General features: G+C 38.7%; 1 protein-coding gene across 2 annotated transcripts in view; it reads left to right on the forward strand.

Annotated features, from left to right (window-relative positions):
* The window catches only part of LOC126193408 (luciferin 4-monooxygenase), a 226,275-nt gene extending 209,020 nt beyond the window's left edge, over positions 1 to 17,255 (forward strand). For both annotated transcript variants that reach the window (XM_049932684.1, XM_049932685.1), the window contains exon 9: positions 16,802 to 17,255. In XM_049932684.1, coding sequence (XP_049788641.1) covers positions 16,802 to 16,923 — 122 coding nt within the window. In that variant the 3' untranslated portion in view covers positions 16,924 to 17,255. The remainder of the gene's footprint in view (positions 1 to 16,801) is intronic.
* Positions 17,256 to 23,656: the final 6,401 nt, after the last annotated feature.

Below are 23,656 nucleotides of genomic sequence, written 5' to 3' on the forward strand. Positions count from 1 at the left end.
AAAAATGGGTTAGACAGAGTTACTTCATCATGTCTTGTCATTGTATTCTCTGTGCTGTGTATCTATATCTTTCTTCTTATTTACTTTCAGTTTAATCTATTATTTATTTCTTCTCCATTGGCTACCTATACCTGACCTCTCTTTTGCTGCTGTCCTCAGTCTCCCCTATCCCTTCACGTAACCTGTGTATCTACTTCTTTTCTACTTCTATTTTCGTTCTGCATCTCATACCCTGTATGTTCAAAATTTTCATACACATTTTAAATTTGTGGTCTTTGTACTAAGAGTTCAGAGGGAAACAGGAAGATCATAATGAGTAAACAGAAGAAAGGAAGTTTTTCGTCTAATACTTCATCTACATTGAGGCCATTAGACACAGAGCACTAATTTGGTTGGAAGGAAGATGGGGAAGGAAGCAGCTGCAGGATTTTTAAGATACATGCCAGCATTTTTTAAAGCTATTTTGTGAAAGACTGTGATAAAACTAAATGAGGATCACTAGATGTGCATTTTAGTCTCAGTCTTCCTCAGTATATTCATTGGTGATATTAATGTCTCCACTCTTGAGAAACATCTGATAAAAACTGGAAAGATTAAATAGAGATTAAGAGCAAATTGAACAAAGCTCCAGACTACAAATGAACCTCTGTCACATTCTATACAGAATTTATAAGTGAATTATCCCCTCTTTTAACCATAATAGTCATGGTTCCCCTCCACAAAAACTGTGCTGAGTAGTTTGAAAAAAGCACAGGCACACCCATCTATGAGGCAGGCTTCTTATGTGATCCACAATATTATTATCCAATATGATTGCAGTTCTTTGGAAACATATTTCAGGCCACAAAAATGGGTTAGACAGAGTTACTTCATCATGTCTTGTCATTGTATTCTCTGTGCTGTGTATCTATATCTTTCTTCTTATTTACTTTCAGTTTAATCTATTATTTATTTCTTCTCCATTGGCTACCTATACCTGACCTCTCTTTTGCTGCTGTCCTCAGTCTCCCCTATCCCTTCACGTAACCTGTGTATCTACTTCTTTTCTACTTCTATTTTCGTTCTGCATCTCATACCCTGTATGTTCAAAATTTTCATACACATTTTAAATTTGTGGTCTTTGTACTAAGAGTTCAGAGGGAAACAGGAAGATCATAATGAGTAAACAGAAGAAAGGAAGTTTTTCGTCTAATACTTCATCTACATTGAGGCCATTAGACACAGAGCACTAATTTGGTTGGAAGGAAGATGGGGAAGGAAGCAGCTGCAGGATTTTTAAGATACATGCCAGCATTTTTTAAAGCTATTTTGTGAAAGACTGTGATAAAACTAAATGAGGATCACTAGATGTGCATTTTAGTCTCAGTCTTCCTCAGTATATTCATTGGTGATATTAATGTCTCCACTCTTGAGAAACATCTGATAAAAACTGGAAAGATTAAATAGAGATTAAGAGCAAATTGAACAAAGCTCCAGACTACAAATGAACCTCTGTCACATTCTATACAGAATTTATAAGTGAATTATCCCCTCTTTTAACCATAATAGTCATGGTTCCCCTCCACAAAAACTGTGCTGAGTAGTTTGAAAAAAGCACAGGCACACCCATCTATGAGGCAGGCTTCTTATGTGATCCACAATATTATTATCCAATATGATTGCAGTTCTTTGGAAACATATTTCAGGCCACAAAAATGGGTTAGACAGAGTTACTTCATCATGTCTTGTCATTGTATTCTCTGTGCTGTGTATCTATATCTTTCTTCTTATTTACTTTCAGTTTAATCTATTATTTATTTCTTCTCCATTGGCTACCTATACCTGACCTCTCTTTTGCTGCTGTCCTCAGTCTCCCCTATCCCTTCACGTAACCTGTGTATCTACTTCTTTTCTACTTCTATTTTCGTTCTGCATCTCATACCCTGTATGTTCAAAATTTTCATACACATTTTAAATTTGTGGTCTTTGTACTAAGAGTTCAGAGGGAAACAGGAAGATCATAATGAGTAAACAGAAGAAAGGAAGTTTTTCGTCTAATACTTCATCTACATTGAGGCCATTAGACACAGAGCACTAATTTGGTTGGAAGGAAGATGGGGAAGGAAGCAGCTGCAGGATTTTTAAGATACATGCCAGCATTTTTAAAGCTATTTTGTGAAAGACTGTGATAAAACTAAATGAGGATCACTAGATGTGCATTTTAGTCTCAGTCTTCCTCAGTATATTCATTGGTGATATTAATGTCTCCACTCTTGAGAAACATCTGATAAAAACTGGAAAGATTAAATAGAGATTAAGAGCAAATTGAACAAAGCTCCAGACTACAAATGAACCTCTGTCACATTCTATACAGAATTTATAAGTGAATTATCCCCTCTTTTAACCATAATAGTCATGGTTCCCCTCCACAAAAACTGTGCTGAGTAGTTTGAAAAAAGCACAGGCACACCCATCTATGAGGCAGGCTTCTTATGTGATCCACAATATTATTATCCAATATGATTGCAGTTCTTTGGAAACATATTTCAGGCCACAAAAATGGGTTAGACAGAGTTACTTCATCATGTCTTGTCATTGTATTCTCTGTGCTGTGTATCTATATCTTTCTTCTTATTTACTTTCAGTTTAATCTATTATTTATTTCTTCTCCATTGGCTACCTATACCTGACCTCTCTTTTGCTGCTGTCCTCAGTCTCCCCTATCCCTTCACGTAACCTGTGTATCTACTTCTTTTCTACTTCTATTTTCGTTCTGCATCTCATACCCTGTATGTTCAAAATTTTCATACACATTTTAAATTTGTGGTCTTTGTACTAAGAGTTCAGAGGGAAACAGGAAGATCATAATGAGTAAACAGAAGAAAGGAAGTTTTTCGTCTAATACTTCATCTACATTGAGGCCATTAGACACAGAGCACTAATTTGGTTGGAAGGAAGATGGGGAAGGAAGCAGCTGCAGGATTTTTAAGATACATGCCAGCATTTTTAAAGCTATTTTGTGAAAGACTGTGATAAAACTAAATGAGGATCACTAGATGTGCATTTTAGTCTCAGTCTTCCTCAGTATATTCATTGGTGATATTAATGTCTCCACTCTTGAGAAACATCTGATAAAAACTGGAAAGATTAAATAGAGATTAAGAGCAAATTGAACAAAGCTCCAGACTACAAATGAACCTCTGTCACATTCTATACAGAATTTATAAGTGAATTATCCCCTCTTTTAACCATAATAGTCATGGTTCCCCTCCACAAAAACTGTGCTGAGTAGTTTGAAAAAAGCACAGGCACACCCATCTATGAGGCAGGCTTCTTATGTGATCCACAAGATTATTATCCAATATGATTGAGATCCATATGCTATAGAATCTTATAACACATTCTGAGCTCAAATGTAATGAGATACCTTTTACAAAATGACTCCTTCAAGCCAACCACCATGGATTCTGAAAACATTAGTCATGTGAAACCCATTTTCTCAAAAGATATCCTGAAAGCCATCAACCAAGGCAATCAGATGCAGTATTTCTTGATTTTCAAAAAGCATTTGAATCACCATCTCACCTACATTTAATAACAAAAGTACTATCATATGGTGTATCAAATTAAATTTGTGACTGTACTGATGATTTGTTAGCAGAGATGATACAGCATGTTATCTTGTGTGTAGAGTTATTAGTGGTCTAGAAGTAATATCAAGAGTTCCCCAAGAAAATGTGTTGGGGGCCTTGCTGTTCATGTCATATAATGACCTCACATGCAACATTAATAGTAACATCTGTCTGTTATTTATTTATGTTGATGTTGTGGTCTTCAGTCCAGAGACTGGTTTGATGTAGCTCTCCATGCTCCTCTATCCTGTGCAAGCTTCTTCATCGCTGAATAACTACTGCAACCTACATCCTTCTGAATCTGCTTAGTGTATTAATCTCTTGTCTCCCTCTATGATTTTTACCCTCCAATACTAAATTGGTGATCCCTTGATGCCTCAGAACATGTCCTACCAACCGATCCCTTCTTCTAGTCAAGTTGTGCCACAAATTCCTCTTCTCCCCAATTCTATTCAGTACCTACTCATTAGTTATGTGATCTACCCATCTAATCTTCAGCATTCTTCTGCAGCACCACATTTCAAAAGCTTCTATTCTCTTTTTGTCTAAACTATTTATCGTCCATGTTTCACTTCCATTCATGGCTACACTCCATACAAATACTTTCAAAAAAGACCCCCTGACATTTAAACCTGCACTCAAAGTTAACAAATTTCTCTTCTTAGGAACCATCAGTTATTTTTCTTCCCAAATAGCAAAACTCATCTATTAGTTTAAGTGTCTCATTTCCTAATCTAATTCTCTCAGCATCACCTGATTTAATTCGACTACATTCCATTATCCTCGTTTAGCTTTTGTTGATGTTCATCTTATATCCTCCTTTCAAGACCCTGTCCATTCCGTTCAGCTTCTCTTCCAGGTCCTTTGCTGTTTCTGACAGGATTACAGTGTCGTTGGAAAACCTCAAAGTTTTTATTTCTTCTCCATTGATTTTAATTCCTACTCCTCATTTTTCTTTTGTTTCCTTTACTGCTTGCTCAGTATACAGATTGAATAACATCAGGGATAGGATACAACCCTGTCTCGCTCCCCTCTCAAACCCCTCGGCTCTTATAACTGCCATATGGTTTTTGTATAAATTGTAAATTAGCCTTTTGCTCCCTGTATCTTACCCCTGTCACTTTCAGAATTTGAAAGAGTGTATTCCATTCAACATTGTTAGAAGCTTTCTCTAAGTCTGCAAATGCTAAAAATGTAGGTTTGCCTTTCATTAATCTATCTTCTAAGATAAGTTGTAGGGCCAGCATTGCCTTGCGTGTCTCTACATTTCTGCAGAATCTAAACTGATCTTCCCTGAGGTTGGCTTCTACCAGTTTTCCATTTGTTTGTAAAGAATTCGTGTTAGTATTTTGCAAACATGACTTATTAAACTAATTTCAATAATTTCAGTGATTATGACACCTGACGACACCTGCTTTCTTTGAGATTGGAATTATTATATTCTTCTTGAAGTCTGAGGGTATTTCACCTGTCTCTCACACATTTTGCTCACCAGATGTTAGAGTTTCGTCATGTCTGGCTCTCCCAAAGCTATCAATATTTCTAATGGAATGTTATCTACTCCAGTGCCAGTGCTCTGTCAGATTCTGGACACAGTATCATATCTCCCATTTTATCTTCATTTATGGCATCTTCCATTTCCATAATACTGCCCTCAAGTACATCACCCTGCTCCTTCTATGCTCAGGACTGGTTTTCCATCTGTGCTCTTGATATCGTACAGGTGGTCCTTTTTTCTCCATAGCTCTCTTTAATTTTCTGTAGGCAGAATCTACCTTACACGTAGTGATATGTGCCTCTAAATTCTCACATTTGTCCTCTCGTCATCTGTGCTTAGCCATTTTACACTTCCTGTTGATCTCATTTTCAAGACATTTGTACTCCTTTTCACCTGATTCATTTACCACATTTTTATATTTTCTCCTTTCATCAACCAAATTTAATATCTCTTCTGTTACCCAAGGGTTTCTACTAGTCCTCAGCTTTTTACTTACTTCATCCTCTGCTGCCTTCACTATTTCATCTCTCAAAGCTAACCATTCTTCTTCTACTGTATTTCTTCCCTCTTTCTTGTCAATCATTCCCTAATGCTCTCTCTGAAACTCTATAACCTCTGGTTCTTTCAGTTTATCCAGGTCCTATCTCCTTAAATTCCTACCTTTTTGCAGTTTCTTCAGTTTTAATCTACAGTTCATAACCAATAAATTGTGGTCAGAGTCCATATCTGTCCCTGGAAATGTCTATTTAAAACCTGGTTCCTAAGTATCTGTCTAGTCATTATATAATCTATCTGAAACCATCCAGTGTCCTCAGACCTCTTCCACATAAACAACCTTCTTTCATGATTCTTAAACCAAGTATGAGCTATGATTAAGTTATGCTCTGTGGAAAATTCTACCAGGCAGCTTCCTCTTTCATTCCTTAACCACAGTTCATATTCACCTACTAATTTTCCTACTCTTCCTTTTCCCACTATCGAATTCCAGTCACCCATGACTATTAAATTTTCATCTCCCTTAACTGTCTGAATAATTTCTTTTATTGCATCATACATTTCATCAGTCTCTTCATCATCTGTGGAGCTTGTTAGCATATAAACTTTACTATTGTGGTAGGCATGGGCTTCTTGTCTATCTTGGCTACATTAATGCATTCACTGTGCTGTTCATAGTAGCTTATGTGTACTCCTATTTTTTTATTCATTATTAAACCTACTCCAGCATTACCATTATTTGATTTTGTATTTATAACCCTGTATTCACCTGACCACAAGTCTTGTTGCTCCTACCATCAAACTTCACTAATTCCCACTATATTTAACTTTAACCTATCCACTTCCCTTTTTAAAATTTTCTAACATAACTGCATGATTAAGCGATGTGATGTTCCATGCTCAGATCCGTAGAAGGCCAGTTTTGTTTCTCCTGATAACGACATCCTGTTGAGTAGTCCCCGCCCAGAGATCCAAAGGGGGGGAGAAGTTGCTGCCCCTCTTCAGGAACCACATGTTTGTCTAGCCTCTCAACAGATTCACCCCCCTGTTGTGGCTGCACCTATGGTACAGCTACCTGTATTGCTGGGGTGTGCAAGTCTCCCCACCAACGACAAGGTCTATGGTTCATAGGGGGAGACAGCTATCTATAACAAAGTACAATCCAAAAAGCTGCATAAATATTCCATCAGATGATTTGAAGTGATGCAGAAGTTGGCAGTTTTGTTTAAAAGTTCAGAAATGTAAAATTGTGCACTTCATAATATGAAAAATTTATTGTATCCTATGACTACAATATCAGTGAAACCGCAACTGTAATCTGTCAACTCATAGAAACATCTGGGTGTAACAGTATGTAAGGATATGAAATGTAATAACCACATAGGCAGAATCATAGATAAAGCAGACACTAGACTTCAGTCTATTGTGGGTGTATTGGGAAAAATGTAGTTAGTCATAAAGGACATTGTTTACAAAATACTTGCGTGACCCCTCCTTGAATACTGTTCTAGTGTGTGAGACCCACATCAAACATCTGTAAGAGGGATGTTGAATGTATACAGAGAAGGGGAGCATGAACCGCAGTAGCTTTTTTTGACTTATGGTAGAGTGTCAAGGAAATTATGAAAAATCTGAACTGATGTACGCTTGAAGATAGATGCAAAATATTTGGCGAAAGGTTTTCCACTACCAGTAGTAAGTGAGGAATCTACCACAGAGACAAGTTTAGACTAATTGCCATGCACACACAGAGGTATTTTAAGCAGTCATTCTCCACACATTCCATATGCAAATGGAGTGTTCAGAAACTTTTAATATGTGATACAATAAGAAATATTCTCTGCCATGCACTGCACAGTGGTTAGCAGAGCAAGATGTAGAATCAAGCTTACTGATTTACATTTTGTGGGAGGTCATTTACCTATAATGTAAACAAGCTGTTCCACGTACTACACTTTTTAGGACATGGTGCTTTACTGTAAATAACTCTACCTGTATGCCAGATTCTAACGTGTTGTTTCCTATTTGTTATACAGGAATTTACAACATAAATTTCTTTTGAATTCCATACCAATAAAGGTGATTATTATTAACACCATCAAATATAATTAAACGTTTCCCTGAGGCACTGAAGCAGGAGAAATGAATCAAAATTTGTGCTGCAGCTGGGACTTGAATCTGGATCTTCTTGTTTGCTAGGCAGAAATGCTAACCATTACACCAATGCAGTACAATGGTCATCATAGCTGCACAAACTGCCCAAGATGAGTGCCCTCCCCAACACAAACTTCAATTCATATCTTCTGCTTATTTTCCCTTACGTTGTTACTAATGCCAGGGCTCTCTGACATTGAAATGGCAGCTTTGATCCTTATCGTAGATAATGAAGAAACTTAAATGTCTTGGGGAAACATTTAATTATAAGATCTATTAGATCTCCTTTGGTGCAGGACTTTCCCATTATGTCCAATGCTGGGGTGCTGTTCCAATGTTGGAGAGCCCTGGCATTAGTGACAATGTAAGCGAAAATAAGCAGAAGATATGAATTGAAGTTTGTGTTGGGGAGGGCACTCAGCTTGGTTAATTCATGCGGCAATGTTGACCATTGTACTGTGGTGGTTTAATGGTTAGCATTTCTGCCTAGCAAGCAAGAAGACCTGGGTTTGAGTTCTGGCTGCAGCACAAATTTTGATTAATTTCTTCTGCTTCGATCATTACCATAAAATATATTAGAGAGGTTAATAAAGATAATGCAAGTTGGTTGAGAGTACTCAGAACATGATCAAATAATACAATATGTTGTTCCCAATCTTTATTTTTATAATTATTTCATACATTTTAGCAAAAAGAAAATGACTGGTGTTGGTCTGGTGTGATTATTATAACTGGGATTTTGCCTCTATAGCACAAGGATGTCAAGGCTGGTTTAATGCCCAGGCAACATAAGCAACAACTTGGGGCACCAAGCTGAGCGGAGTGCCAGAGGTGCCCAAGTGCAACTGAGTTATTAATTAGTAACAAAAATTGTGTGAGGGTACAGAATTTTTATGTAGTCAAATTCTGGACCTCTCCTTTTAAAGTCAGAGATGCAAAGTTTTCTATACCACTGTTGTCTTATATAAATGAGGAATCATGTAGTGTAATAATAGCAGGGTAAAGGGGAATGTTTGAAATAGAGCACAGACCGCGTTTATGAAGTATAAACTATATGGAAAAAGTCTATGAGTTTTGTAAGTGCAATTTATTCAAGCACACGACATAACAATTAATTACAACAGGTCCTCATAATCAGAAGACTGCTAAGAACATCTGTACCTATACTTTGTTTTTAGCTCAGAGACATTGTGGAGAATCAAAGAATTTATACTGCACATGTGAAATATTTAGCAGATGATTCAGTATTCATATCACTGTCCACATCATCCCCCCCTCTCCTGAATGTCAATGGTGTTTAGAGGTGAAATGTATGTGGTGCGCAAAACAAGTTGTCTTGCAGTTCACTTGGAGGCACAGTTGGTAGCAGTGGAAGATAATATGTGTCCAGTGTCCTCATAGAACTCACATCTCAATGTTAGCTGGGGTGAAGACTGGCTTGAGCCTGTTGATGGATATGGTGGTGAAAGAGTCATAGATATTGATATTGATATTGAATATTTTGTTGCGGCATGCCAATACCGTGTATGGATCATCTTATGGTGGACAAAGAGATTTATGAATAGCATTGTGACAGATGAAAGCCTAATTGCATGATTTAAGCCACAGTCACTGAGTAGAATGTTCTTTGGAAATTGCAAGATGGAGCATGTGGATCTGTGAGCGTTGTTGCACAAAATCCTATGCTTCAGTAATACTGTTTGATATGTTGGTAAATAACTCTCTCAGCAATCAAAGTACCTCACCATTCACTAACTCAGCCATTCTAGTGTGAGAGCTTCTTTGACAGCTCTGTGGAGGCATTGTAGAATGATAGGTAGACTGTCAGTCCAATGCTCTGAGCCTTGGCTTCTGAGAAAGGTCATTAATTGCTGATGAAGCCTTCCACAAGACTGTTAGCAGTGGCTTGGTAAGTGCAGGTTCGAATACAGCTTGTAACGATCAGTTCTGAGAGTGCTTTAAAGAGATATCACTTGAACTCTTGTCCTGATCGGTAGTAACATGGAGAGGAATGCCAAAGCGCAGGATCAAGTCACACAAGAAGTTTTTGGCTATGGCTGCTTTCGTTGTGTCTTTTGTAGGGTAGGCTTCAGGCCAACAATAAAAAAGGTCAATTGCTGTCAGGCAATATTGTTACCCTTCTGACAGTAGCAAAGGTCCAGTGATGTCAATGTGGAAATGTTCAGAGCTTTGACTCAGAGGGAGGGGGTGTTACATGCTGAGTGACTTTGTTGCAGTGACAAGCACTGCACTGGCAAACAAATGCCTCACAATCCTGTTTGATGTTTGGCCAAATAAATGCCTTCTTCACCAGTCATTGACTAGCCCTTACTCCTGGTTGAGAGAGTCTGTGAAGAGGTGAAATTGCTTTGTTGCAAAAATCTGCTGCAATGAACGGTCACACTTGTGATATTGATAATTCACAGAATAGTGATATGTTTGAGCACTTGTGGTATTGATAATTCACAGAATAGTGATATGTTCGAGCTCAGTATTTGGTTGCATTGGAGCTATGAGCCTGATGGTGGTTCAAGGCATACCTTTAGTTCACTGTTTCTTTATTGGGTGTTGGTAAGCACTATGCAGTCAAGTTCCTTTAGTTCCTTTGTGGCAGCATTAAAGTGAGATAGTGCATTTGTTGATCCATTTTGCTTATCACCAAACATGCTGAATGACCATAGTAATTTGCTCAATGAAGTCCAGATAACATAACTGGTGCGGTGATGCTTTGTCTGGCTTTTGACGGAAAGTAAACCCAAGTGTCTTATGGTCTTTGAGACATGTAAAATAGGAAAGGCCGCTGGACCTGATGGGATATCAGTTCGATTTTACACAGAGTACGTGAAGGAACTTGCCCCCCTTCTTGCAGCGCTGTACCGTAGGTCTCTAGAAGAGTGTAGCATTCCAAAGGATTGGAAAAGGGCACAGGTCATCCCCGTTTTCAAGAAGGGACGTCGAACAGATGTGCAGAACTATAGACCTATATCTCTAACGTCGATCAGTTGTAGAATTTTGGAACATGTATTATGTTCGAGTATAATGACTTTTCTGGAGACTAGAAATCTACTCTGTAGGAATCAGCATGGGTTTCGAAAAAGACGGTCGTGTGAAACCCAGCTCGCGCTATTCGTCCACGAGACTCAGAGGGCCATAGACACGGGTTCACAGGTAGATGCCGTGTTTCTTGACTTCCGCAAGGCGTTCGATACAGTTCCCCACAGTCATTTAATGAACAAAGTAAGAGCATATGGACTATCAGACCAATTGTGTGATTGGATTGAAAAGTTCCTAGATAACAGAACGCAGCATGTCATTCTCAATGGAGAGAAGTCTTCCGAAGTAAGAGTGATTTCAGGTGTGCTGCAGGGGAGTGTCATAGGACCGTTGCTATTCACAATATACATAAATGACCTTATGGATGACATTGGAAGTTCACTGAGGCTGTTTGCAGATGATGCTGTGGTGTATCGAGAGGTTGTAACAATGGAAAATTGTACTGAAATGCTGGAGGATCTGCAGCGAATTGACGCATGGTGCAGGGAATGGCAATTGAATCTCAATGTAGACAAGTGTAATGTGCTGTGAATACATAGAAAGAAAGATCCCTTATCATTTAGCAACAAAATAGCAGGTCAGCAACTGGAAGCAGTTAATTCCATGAATTATCTGGGAGTACGCATTAGGAGTGATTTAAAATGGAATGATCATATAAAGTTGATCGTCGGTAAAGCAGATGCCAGACTGAGATTCATTGGAAGAATCCTAAGGAAATGCAATCCGAAAACAAAGGAAGTAGGTTACAGTACGCTTGTTCGCCCACTGCTTGAATACTGCTCAGCAGTGTGGGATCCGTACCAGATAGGTTTGATAGAAGAGATAGAGAAGATCCAACGGAGAGCAGTGCACTTTGTTACAGGATCATTTGGTAATCGCGAAAGGGTTACGGAGATGATAGATAAACTCCAGTGGAAGACTCTGCAGGAGAGACGCTCAGTAGCTCAGTACGGGCTTTTGTTAAAGTTTCGGGAACATACCTTCACCGAAGAGTCAAGCAGTATATTGCTCCCTCCCACGTATATCTCGCAAAGAGACCATGAGGATAAAATCAGAGAGATTAGAGCCCACATAGAAGCATACCGACTATCCTTCTTTCCACGAACAATACGGGACTGGAATAGAAGGGAGAACCGATAGAGGTACTCTGGGTACCCTCCGCCACACACGGTCAGGTGGCTTGTGGAGTATGGATGTAGATGTAGATGTAGATACCTTCAAGAGTATGCATAAACTTTTGATTGAGGCATACACCACATAGAGCTCATGGCCATATATTGTCCAATTTGCTTGCAATGGTGATGATTTCTTGCTGAAGAAAACTACAGCTTGCTATTCATATAGTAACACTGTTCCAATTGCAGTTGATGATGTATCTACCATAACTGAGAGAGGTGCATCAGGAAGAGAATTAGCCAACAATTCAACCTCTGCAGTGGCAGCTTTTACTTTTTCTAAGGATGCTTTCTTTTTATCAATCCACCATAGATTGTCTCCAGGTTTTGGTGAACCTTTTAGCATTTCATTGAGAGGTGCTGCCAACAGTGCATGACTGCACACTGTAGCCTGGGGTAACTGAGAAATAGTTTCCACTCTGTTTTGAAGTCATGGAAATCCTTGTGAATTGATAAAGTGCCCTAAGAATTTTACTAGCATTGCCCTGGAGACACATTTCTGTGAGTTAATCACTAAACCATGTTCTTGTAGCCTAGTGAGTAGTTGCTGTAGATGTGCTAGATGATCTGCCTTGCTACACATCATTACAAGCAGGTCATCAGTGTAGATGTAACATAACACACTCAAAAATTTTGCACAGCATTGAACAGTCAAAATGGCATTCACACAAATTTGTAAAATCTGAAAGGAGTGCAGACAGCGGCTTTGAGCATATCGTCCAGTATTCTACCATGAAAACCGAGAAAAAGGGTAAACTGAGAGGTCAGCATCTGTGTCATTGAGAAATTGTAGCTTAGCAGAGTGCTCTGTTATAAACTGTCAACAGTTGTCTGATTTGAAATTAGTCACAGTCACTACTAATTTCTGGTGGCATGTCCCTTGGCACAGCTTAGTCAACAGTGCCGAGATTCAGGTCCAAATCTTTTGTGATACCAGCAGTTACTCTCCCTGGTGAGCAAATTTTCCTAGTGAGCTAATTTCTGCTGGAAGAGTGTCACTGTTGTGCCACACAACCCCAGGCAAATTAGTAAGAAAATCAGCAAATGGAGGAAAAATTTATAAAGTTTTGAATCTTCGGGAAAATACTCATATGGGGCATAGTAATAAGAAACAGAATGGTTCCCCTTCGTAAGGAGGGGGGGGGGGGGGGGGCGTTCCCATTTAACCCATCCAAAAGTCAATTTGTACCACATTTTAATTTATACCCAAAAAGGCTCATTTTTCGAACAGAGCTCTTATCAATAAATATATTCCTCACAAAACTGTACATGAAAAAGATCTTTCCATTTATATGAATGGTATTTGAAGTATAAGAATTCGAATAGAATTTTTTTAACATAATAGTTTGCAGTTATTTTTGCTTGGCTCGAGTATTTAAATGAAAAGTGTATGGAAATATTTTGAAGCCTGTATATTGTACTTGATGATATTTCTTTTGCAATCAGTATTGTTGAAATCAGGAGTACATGCCAACAAAGAAAACTCAAGTTCCCCTTCCCATTCAATCAATGCTCACCTACCACTATTGTCACTGTCATTTCTTCCTACCTAGTGTCCAGTTCAGTTGAGTTAATATAACGAACTGTCAAAGTAGTGCCAGAGTGTTCTGTTTTTGTGGCAGTATTCATCAGTTTGTGATGTTATGAAGTGCTTCTTCTTAGTCTCACTTCTTTTGTCTGGACTGAGGAAACAATAATGCTGGACTCTACTACCTGTTTTATTTGTGGAAAATCTGTTTCGGAAGGAGAGACATCAATAGTGATGAAGTACTTGGATACTCTGAAATGCATCAGTAAGGAATGGAAGGAGAGGGCTCATAATCTAACAGTGTTTTCCCAAAGTTTCAAAACTTTATAAAGTTTTCCCCCATTTTTCCTAATTTACCCGGGCTACATGTGGAGTGCCATATCTGTAGGGCCATGAATTGCTTAACAGTTCAGCTACTTGGGCTTGCAGTGCTTCCAAAGAGCATTGAGGTCACCAGCATAAACTGTAAGTATTTAATGTGCATCCACAGGTAAGCGTGACAGCCACATATTCCACAGAATATCATCATTAATTGCATTAACTGCCAGTGTGCAAAGATGATGAAGTAGCTGAGATGGCATGTGGCCACTGAGTTCTTCATTGCAGAGCAGGTTTTCAAATCACTTAGCTTCTGACTGCATCAAATGTGTGCTTGGTGGAGCTGTATTTTTCAGTGCTTGGTGAAGAAGCTAGGATATCTTGTACTTCTGCAGCCATCTGTTCAAAAAGTGCAGCCATGATGTAACTGTATTTACAGTTTTCAACATTACCATCAGCTGTAATTTCATTATCAATTTATTGGCAACAACATACAACACTCTAAATACAGTTCGTAACTGTGATTGTAAGACTGCTAAGAAAGTGTACATCTATACTTCGTTTTTAGCTCAGATGCAGTGTAGAGAATCAAAGAGTTTACATTGCACACATGAAATACTTGCCAGATGATACACTGTGTCACCATCAGGCCTTCTAAATACATAGTGGCTGAATTTTCCTGAAAGACATCAACAAGAAAGTTCCATGTGAAAACAACTGGTATCCACATCAGCTCTTGTAAGCAACCATATATGTTGAGATCGCAAACAGAAGTACAGCAAACGAGAATGTGTGTGTAGCATAATTATTGTGTTGTATGATGGTTACAATGATGATGATGATGATGATGATAAGAGAAGGGAGATGGTGAAATACGATGCCAGCATATAGCCTAGCCAGCATATAGCCTACTCCTTGCGAATAGCACCAAAGGGGCTCCCAAGCTTAACGTCCTCATCCAACGTGCAGATCACCGTCAACAGCGACACATGCCCTCACTTCATGAGACACTCGTCAAGAAAAAGCACCAAGGGGTCCACTAACCTTAATGGCTCCATCCAATGGATGAATCAACATCAACATGCACCATCACATGCCCTCACTTCATGAGACATGGTGGAGAGGTTTGATATTTAAACCGGGACATTGGCGCAAAGTTTGGTGATCAGGAACTTCACACCACCACCTCTCTCCCCTTTGCTGGCCAAATACTGGCAGTGAAAACTTTTTTCCGCCACCAGAATTCAAACTGGCCTACCCCCAGATTGAGTGCCATCACACAAGTGTGCATTAGCAACCTGGCCCATGGAGATGGGTGTAATTGGACATAGGATCACATTCTTGTTGGTAAGTCAGTGCTTGTTATGGTATGCATTGATTATGAAATGCAGTTGCTCATGAGTGATTGTGCACGATGCAGTTGATATGAAAACTTACATTCCAGCACACGACTCAATTCTTCTGGCATGGTATGTGATTTTATCATTCCGGTGCATGATTCAGAAAGGTGGGTCATTAAATGTTGTGTGTAAATGCAGTTTATTTAAACACACAACATACACTCTAAATACAGTGAGTAACTGTGATTGTAAGACTGCTAAGAAAGTGTACATCTATACTTCATTTTTAGCTCAGATGCAGTGTAGAGAATCAAAGAGTTTACATTGCACACATGAAATACTTGCCAGATGATTCACTGTCCATATATATATGTAAAATATAAATAATAATAATATACATAAATGAAATAATATTTTCATGATTTTGTCACCATAATTCTTTGACAGGGTGACCCTGGTGTGAAACAGGAATCTGAAAGCAAGAAGTTCTTGGTGGCAAAATCATGAAAAATTATAATTGAATCATTTTCCATTGTAATTTATCCCTTATTATTACACTCTTCCTTGATGGAAATGATCATCCACAGGATTAAATAACAATTTACATTTATAGCATGAATCTGTATATCATGCAGTCTGTGTGGACATGCAAATTCCAATACTGAAACAAACTTGTAGCTTTTTGGTACAAGTTTTTACATATAAATTCTTGCATATAGTTTTCATTGATAGTCTTTAACATCTGTTATTCCAAGGTAGTCTTTACAATGTCCAAGCAGAGTTGGAAGCTCTGTCCCATACTTGCTGCGATGTAAAGGCAGTTCTGGCGAACTTCAAATGCTGCACGCTACCGTAGGAGTACCTCAAGCAGAAGGCAGCACAAATAAATATTTGTACAAACCATGTAGTATCATATTCAAAAATATGCAACTGTTCTTTGTCCGAAACATTCCCCTTCACCCCATCACAAATAAATTGTGCTATTATTCATTTATGTAAGATGACAACAGTACAGAAAAATTCAACCCCTTACTTTAAAAGGAGATATCCCAAATTTAACTATGTAAAAATTCTGTAGCCTCACAACTGATGTGAGTGAAAATATACCAGCAGGGGTGAAGGGGGTGCCAAATGGTATGTTGCTTGTGAAGGAAAATGTTCTCTAACAGGATCTCTGAGCAACTATTGCAACAATTTAAATTTGAGAGCTTGAGGCTTTCATCTGATTATGGTTAGCAGCTTAATAAGATTTCAACTTGAGTTAAATAAGATCATTTCCATAACAGGGATGAAACCAGTCCAGTGCACTGTTTGGTTTCATGCAAGTACCAGCTTGCCATGCATGCGGAAAGTAAAGTTTATTATTTAAGGTGTGATAACAAACTGATACAATAATTTTACTGTCTCAAGAAAGCAATAGTAGTAGTACTGACACCAATCATATAGTTGAGAAGACCGGTCTGGTGATACTGTTTATGGTAAGAATAATGATGATGAAGCATCAGTGTGCTCACAAAAAGTAATAATGTGTTTTCACATCAAAATTACACTAATTTCATGAAATTGTTTTTTATAGTATGTTAATTACAGAGATGCAGTACATTAACTGAATAATTTCATTATTACAGGTTTGGTTTCACCTCAGAAACGTTTACGTGGTGGTGTAAGATTTGTTAACGCTATCCCAAAAACTGCAAGTGGAAAAATTTTGAGACGTCTTTTAAAGGACATAACAATTTCTAAACTATGATTCATTATATGCCATGATCATACCAATTTTTCATGGGATGCTCAAGCTGTCAAAGGTTGGCACCACCCAACATAGTTCATCATTGTCAGGGTCAATGACATTTAGCTAGGAAATCATTAATACTTTGATTAACCAGAGTAATCAACAGTGTATTTACCAGTCATAAATACTTATCATATGCACTTGTGAAAAAAGGATATATAATCTTACTTTAAAGACAACTAGTTTACCTTTTTGCTCCAGTTTGAAATATTCACAATAAACAGTTATTTTATATATTTTATTTTCAGTTCTTTATCACACATGTTAAAATGAAGCATTTTTCAAAACAATGAATTGTTTTTCAAACTTTTAAACAGAGAGCTTTTGTTATCTTTGCACAACGTGATTATACAAACACTACAAAAAAACCAGATCTCATAAATAGTACATACTTATTTGATATTTTAGACAAAAAAAACATTTGTAGACCAGTCAATAAGCCAAATAGCATTCATTGTCTATTACACAGTGAAACTGGAACATTCTATTTTTGGCAAAGTAACAAGAGATGTATCACAACAGTAATACAGTCAAAATATTGAAAAAGGATGAAAGTACATACTCATTGACTGAATATTTCACGCAACAGAAAATTCATTCAGGAAATAATCATACACATTATTTACCAAAACTTAACTCATTAACTTTACAAAATATTAAGGTGTATTTGTAGAAAATAGCACAAATATATAGCTTACAAACTTATTATGTGCAAATCAAACACTTGAAACAGAGCTCAAAATAAAAGTAATAAAACAGAGCATCTTTTATATGCCTTATAGGATGCCTGAACATGATAGGCAAAGAACAGAAGGTCAGAATCCTTCATGGAGTTGACATAATGAGGACGAAAGGGACCAAAACATAAATTCAACAGTAAGAAACTGTGGCAGATAAAGAGCTAATAACTGCAACAGCAGATATCAAATTACCAGCAGCAACTGCATAATGAACAAATGCATCAGGAACAATTACTTGAAAAAGCCATACTCCAGCAAGCAAGGTGTGTGGTAACAGTAAAATTTCCAGAGCAAGTAGTTAGCACAGCAATATTGGCCCAGAGGATTACTTGCAAGGACGAGGGTAGACTGCAACAAAAACTTGGAAGATTGTTGACTTAATAAATACAGCACTTGTAGTTGAAGCTAAGGCAAAAATAACTATTGCCAGTGCCATTGACTGTGTGAACAATAAAATTCTGCATCGGATATTGAAATATGAAGTAATTAATGGCACCCATTTTGTGTGTGTCAAGTCTCAGGGCACATTTACAATATGGCCTTGCTGCTGGCTCATCACAATTTCCATGAATCTTGCTGCTTGCCAGGAGCATTTACACAGTACTAGCTTAATACATTACTTGTAATGGTGTGAAGTGAAAAGCATGTTCTCTGTATCATCTGACATCAGTGACAGTGGTTCATTTGGTACAAAAAAAAGTGATTTTTGGGAAGGAAGGGTGTTTTCATGCGCCCTTTGAATGTAGATACTTTTGCCAGTTCTAAAAATAGACAACAGTTATCCAGAGCACATTTTCTGACATTTACTAACATTGCAACAAATTTTTCAGTTTATTGTAAATATTTCTGAACCAGAAATAGTTGTACAAATGAGGATTTGGCCCATCATTGTTAATGAAATACCTTTGCAGATTTTCATCCTCTTATTTCCAATATAAATATAAGTTAGGTGATGCAAAAAAATCGATTTACAGAAACTGTTATGTCTGATATTATCCAGTATGAAACTGTCATGATAATATGTAGGCCTCTGGTCCCAGACAGTTTTACACCTAATTCTGGATGAAATAAATGCTTGTTTGATAATGCCTCTTGTAGTTTCCATTCTTAAAATTATCCCCTGAGCTCACAATGAACACTACCATCTACATATGATGGTTTCACTGGCAGGGTACTGTGTATTGAATCATACTATTTTTTTGGTCTTTCCTTATATATAAGCTGTATGTGAACTGAATAAGTTATAGACACCACCAAGGTAAATTAACGAGTTGTTTTGTTGCAAGGATAATGTTTTATACATTATTAAATATCTGTATGAAACAAAGAACAAAATACACTCTTCAATTTATTAATGCATGTATCTTCACCCTCTTGTTTCGGGAAGCGGTAGCATATGGACGTATGCTTGGCTCTGTCCTACCAGCATTGTTAACAATGTGTATTTTAACCATTCATGAAAAGTGTATAAAAGTTATTAGAAAAGGAATATTTATTCATACGGTTATAAGGTAACGTAATGATATTAAAGGTCTGTTGATATTGGTCTCAGTTAAAGTTCACCCAAGATGGTGCACAGATTCATAAATTCCCTTCAAAATTTTTTCAACTATTCTTTCCAATCAATTTTTCCAATTATTCAAGCAATTATTAATCTATTTCCATTTCCACATAACTATTCAACTGGGAAAATGCAACCAGTTTACATAGGTGTAAATGTATATAATGTCCAAGAAACTGTGTAAATGAGGAAAAATTCTGTAAACAACAGTACAGCTAGAGTGATCTTGAAGCAGCCAATCACATTCAAGTCTCCGCCCAATAATGACTGTGGCTCGAAACTAGCACAGTGTGGACAACAGTGCAGCGAGCAGCAATGATGCAGGGTAAATGTACCAGTAAGATGCTCTGGAGTTATTTCATCATTTCCAGGCCATGCCAGTCATGTGTGAGCAGTGAATCTGTAGCACCTACATACCCTTACTTCCATAACGGGAAACAGAGAGTCACATTAACAAATGCTTGTATGCTAATAAAACTGAATAAGGTTTGGGTCTCCACATATTCTTAATCCCCATACATGACTTTTCAACACCCAAAAGCGTGGTAAACCACGTCTTACTATTTGTCTTGTACTGGCACCATCTCCGTGGCTACCACAACATTTCACAAGGTGTTGATGCAAGCCATCGCTATTTAACACACTCGCGTAGGCACCAGGCTGTGTGGGGTCAGCCACCAGGCAGCAGCACGATCAAATATCAGAAGACAACACCTCATAAGGGCCTGTGCATACCACCGACATGCTGAGTGACAAACTAATTTCATATAACCCGGGAGAGGAGAGCACTCTCACTGAGTTCGATATTTTTCTTCCTCATAGTAACTTGGACTCTGCTCTCAGGACCAACTGTGATTTGTATATTGGACTTGGCCTTGCTTGTACTCTGGATTTGTAAGGAATATCAGAACTATGCACACACTAAATTGCGTATAACGTTGCGCACATTCATATTTGTGTGTGAAATTATTATACAAGTGGTGACAAGGGCAGTGAGACTTTCATGTGTGTCTGTCACCAGTTTGATGATGGCTACCAGTGTGTCCTTGGAGGTGGTGCTTCAATATTTACTGCAGCAGCAGCTGGAAAGCCATTGGCATTTGGTTTTATGATAGCAGGAACACTTGGCCATGTTGGACAGGATGTTGACCGCATTGCTGGCAGAGCCACAGCAACTGCCAGCCCATTTGCCTCTCACCCCCACCTGCGATGAGTCTGCAGAGGACTGTGAGGCACATGAGAAGCACTTTTGGCAGTGCTTCGCAGCCTTCGAGGTAATGGACACTGATGCCATTAAGGCTCTTTTCCTGTTGTGGATTACACCCCACATGTATCACTCATTGTGAAAGTTGCCGCACTTCAGAACCCACTTCCTTCTCATTTGACAAAATGTGACACTTTACTGATGTCTTGTCTTATCATCACCAGCAAACTCATAAAAGAGGGTGCAGTTTTATCAGTGCAGGGAGCAATCTCACCTATCATATTGTGATTGAACTGTGACGTTGCAGGGTCTCAGTCAAGAGTGCCACTTTGTTACCTCTCAGTACAAGGAGCACGCTGATACCACGGTCAAGGATGCAATCATTAGCTCAGCCCTAGATAAAGAGGTCTGCCAATTGGCACCGCAATTTGAAGACCCCCACCTTGGAAGAGGTCCTTTTCATTGCTCAATCATTTGAAGTTTCTTGTGCAGCAGGCCACCAGTTGGATTCCTGGGTGGACAAGACCACTGTCAACTTGGACAATGGCACACACTCGGGTACAGACACATCCTCGGGAGAGGAAATCATGGTGGCGCAGCATGCCTGTAAGCCATACACTGCACAAACATGTCAATGGCAAACTGTTTCCTGCAAGCCCCTTCCTTCATGGCCAGCTTGTATTGTTCACCATGATAGCCTGACTGCCCCAAGTGTTGGTTTTCCTGCCAACATTGTTGGAAGAAAGGACACATTGCAGCAATATGTCATGAACTATCCACTCATGCCATATCTGAGGCCCCCTGCCAATGGACATTAATGGCATTAGCCCTGCATGTGACACCCTTCAATAGTTTATGACAAACTGTACATCAATGTGCATCTCAATGGAAAGCAGATACAAGCGTCCCAGTGTCTAATTAATTCTCACACATATCTGCACCTCAGTGCACCACTGTTGTATCCCACTATATGTTGTCTTCTAAGCTACAACAGAGAACAGCTGCCTTTCTTCAAAAATTTATGGCTGGCACAACATACATGGTGTTGGTCTGCCCATTGACCTTTCTTGTGGTGGATAGTGCTTTTATGGAGACCTTGTTTGGCTTGGATGCTTCCATGGTGTTTGGTTTCATGATCATTGATTCAGTTAATCTGGTTTCTGACCAAGTATCATACCAGGAATTTGATGAACTTTGTATAGATTTATCTGACATTTGCGCCTCGGCTCAACAAGGCTAAGTATTTTACTGCCCATATCATCCTTAAACTTTTTTTGGGCCAAGCCAATGCACTGGTATTTTGTGATCAAGTAAAGGAAAAACTAGACAGGTTGACAGTTTTCGAGGTGATTGAACCTATTTTGCCCAGCCAATGGGCTACACCATTAGCGATTATCAAGAAACCGTCTGGTAAGCTTTATCTTTGTGGTGAGTTTGAAGTGACAATCGACATAAAGACTGTGACTAACAGGTACACCATCCAGCATCTGGAGGCATTGGTGGTGAAACTGATGCAAAGGCAGTATTTTTAAAAGGTGGATCTATTGCAGGCATATCTACAACTCCTGCTTGACAAGGCATGTTAGCTGTTACTTGTCATCGACACCCCCTAAGGTCTCACAAGTACAATGGTTGGTTTTTGGGGTAGCATGTGCTCCGGTCCTTTTTCAACATTTCTTAAAGCAGTTCAGACAATGTGTTCCTTGCTGTATCAACTATTTGGACAATGAGGAACATCTCTGTGACTGTTTTTTTTCTTTTTTTGGCTTCTATTTTAGACTTTTTAGGATGCAGATCTCAAGTGCAATCTGCATAAATCACACTTCTTTCAGCCCTCGGTTGGATACCTTGGACACATCACTTTCCATCAGGGGATCAAGCCAATGAACAGTCACATCACTGATATTTATGCTCTTCGTCAATCCACTAACCAGGAGCTCCAGACTTTTCTGGGCAAATTTGCTTATTATCATAAATTCATCCCACAGGCAGCTACCACTGCACATCTACTTAATCAGTTACTGAAAAGAGGTGCATGACTGCATGTGACCAAGCATCACAACTTTGAGTAACAGTCTCTGCTCACCCCTTGCCTCACCATGTTTCAACCCGATAAGTAGCTAAGTAGCTTGATTTGGTTACTGAGGCATTTAAGTTTGGATTGGGGGCAGTGTTGGCACTTCACAAACTTGATGGGTTGAAGCAGCCAATAACATTCACCTCCAAGATGCTCAACACTGCACAGAAGAATTTTTTCCAAATCGGGATGGAGGTCCACGCTATTATTTATGCAATCAAGAAACTTCATTTATTTTTATATGGTGGTAAGTTTCACTTTGTCAAGAACCACACGTCAGTAAACTACCATTTTTACCTTGTGGTGACCTGCCAGACAGGATGGCTCCAGACTGCAATGGTGGGTTCTGTTCCTGGATGTGCTCTAATGTCTTCCTATGGGTCATGACCCCAGCTTCAACCAGGAGGAACTATTTTGCTTTTATGGTGACAAGGAAACTCAGCAGAAATTGGATGGCTTTCCTATTACAAGCTCACGTATGCTCACACTATCAGCATGGATCCTGTTCTCCACCAGGCATGGTAAAATACCTGGCAGAGGTGGCCAGAACATAATCTGGCCTGAATGACATATCCTGCCCATGATTATTCTGTGCTGCACCACAGACTGATTCTCATTGATGGTGTTATCTTATTGACAATGAAACATGCCTTGACACACCGATCAGTGAACTAACTTCGGTAACTTGGACTCTGCTCTTGGGATGAACTGTGATTTGTATCTTGCACTCGGCCTGGTTTGTACTGTTGAATATCGGAATTATGTTCACATTAAACAGTTAAAACTTTGTACTTGTCTTCTATGTGTGTGAAATTACTACAATAAGAACTCTTTAAAAACTGCAATGTGACTGTAACTCCACAATATTAGGAGACTGATGACCTCAGATGTTAAGTCCCATAGTGCTTAGAGCCATTTGAACTCCACAATACTCGACACAGCTAAGATGATAACTGAACAGTTCTTTAAGCAATCAGTTCCATTCTTTACTAGTGTGCTTCTGAGTGTTCTGCCGAGTAGTCATTTCCGTTTTATGTACAATACTTGGTGTCTACCATGCTGCACACAAAATTCTTGAAAGGTCTGAGAGGTGAACTGTGGTCCATTAT

The sequence above is a fragment of the Schistocerca nitens genome, chromosome 1 (assembly GCF_023898315.1).
Source record: "Schistocerca nitens isolate TAMUIC-IGC-003100 chromosome 1, iqSchNite1.1, whole genome shotgun sequence".
Classification (NCBI taxonomy): domain Eukaryota; kingdom Metazoa; phylum Arthropoda; class Insecta; order Orthoptera; family Acrididae; genus Schistocerca; species Schistocerca nitens.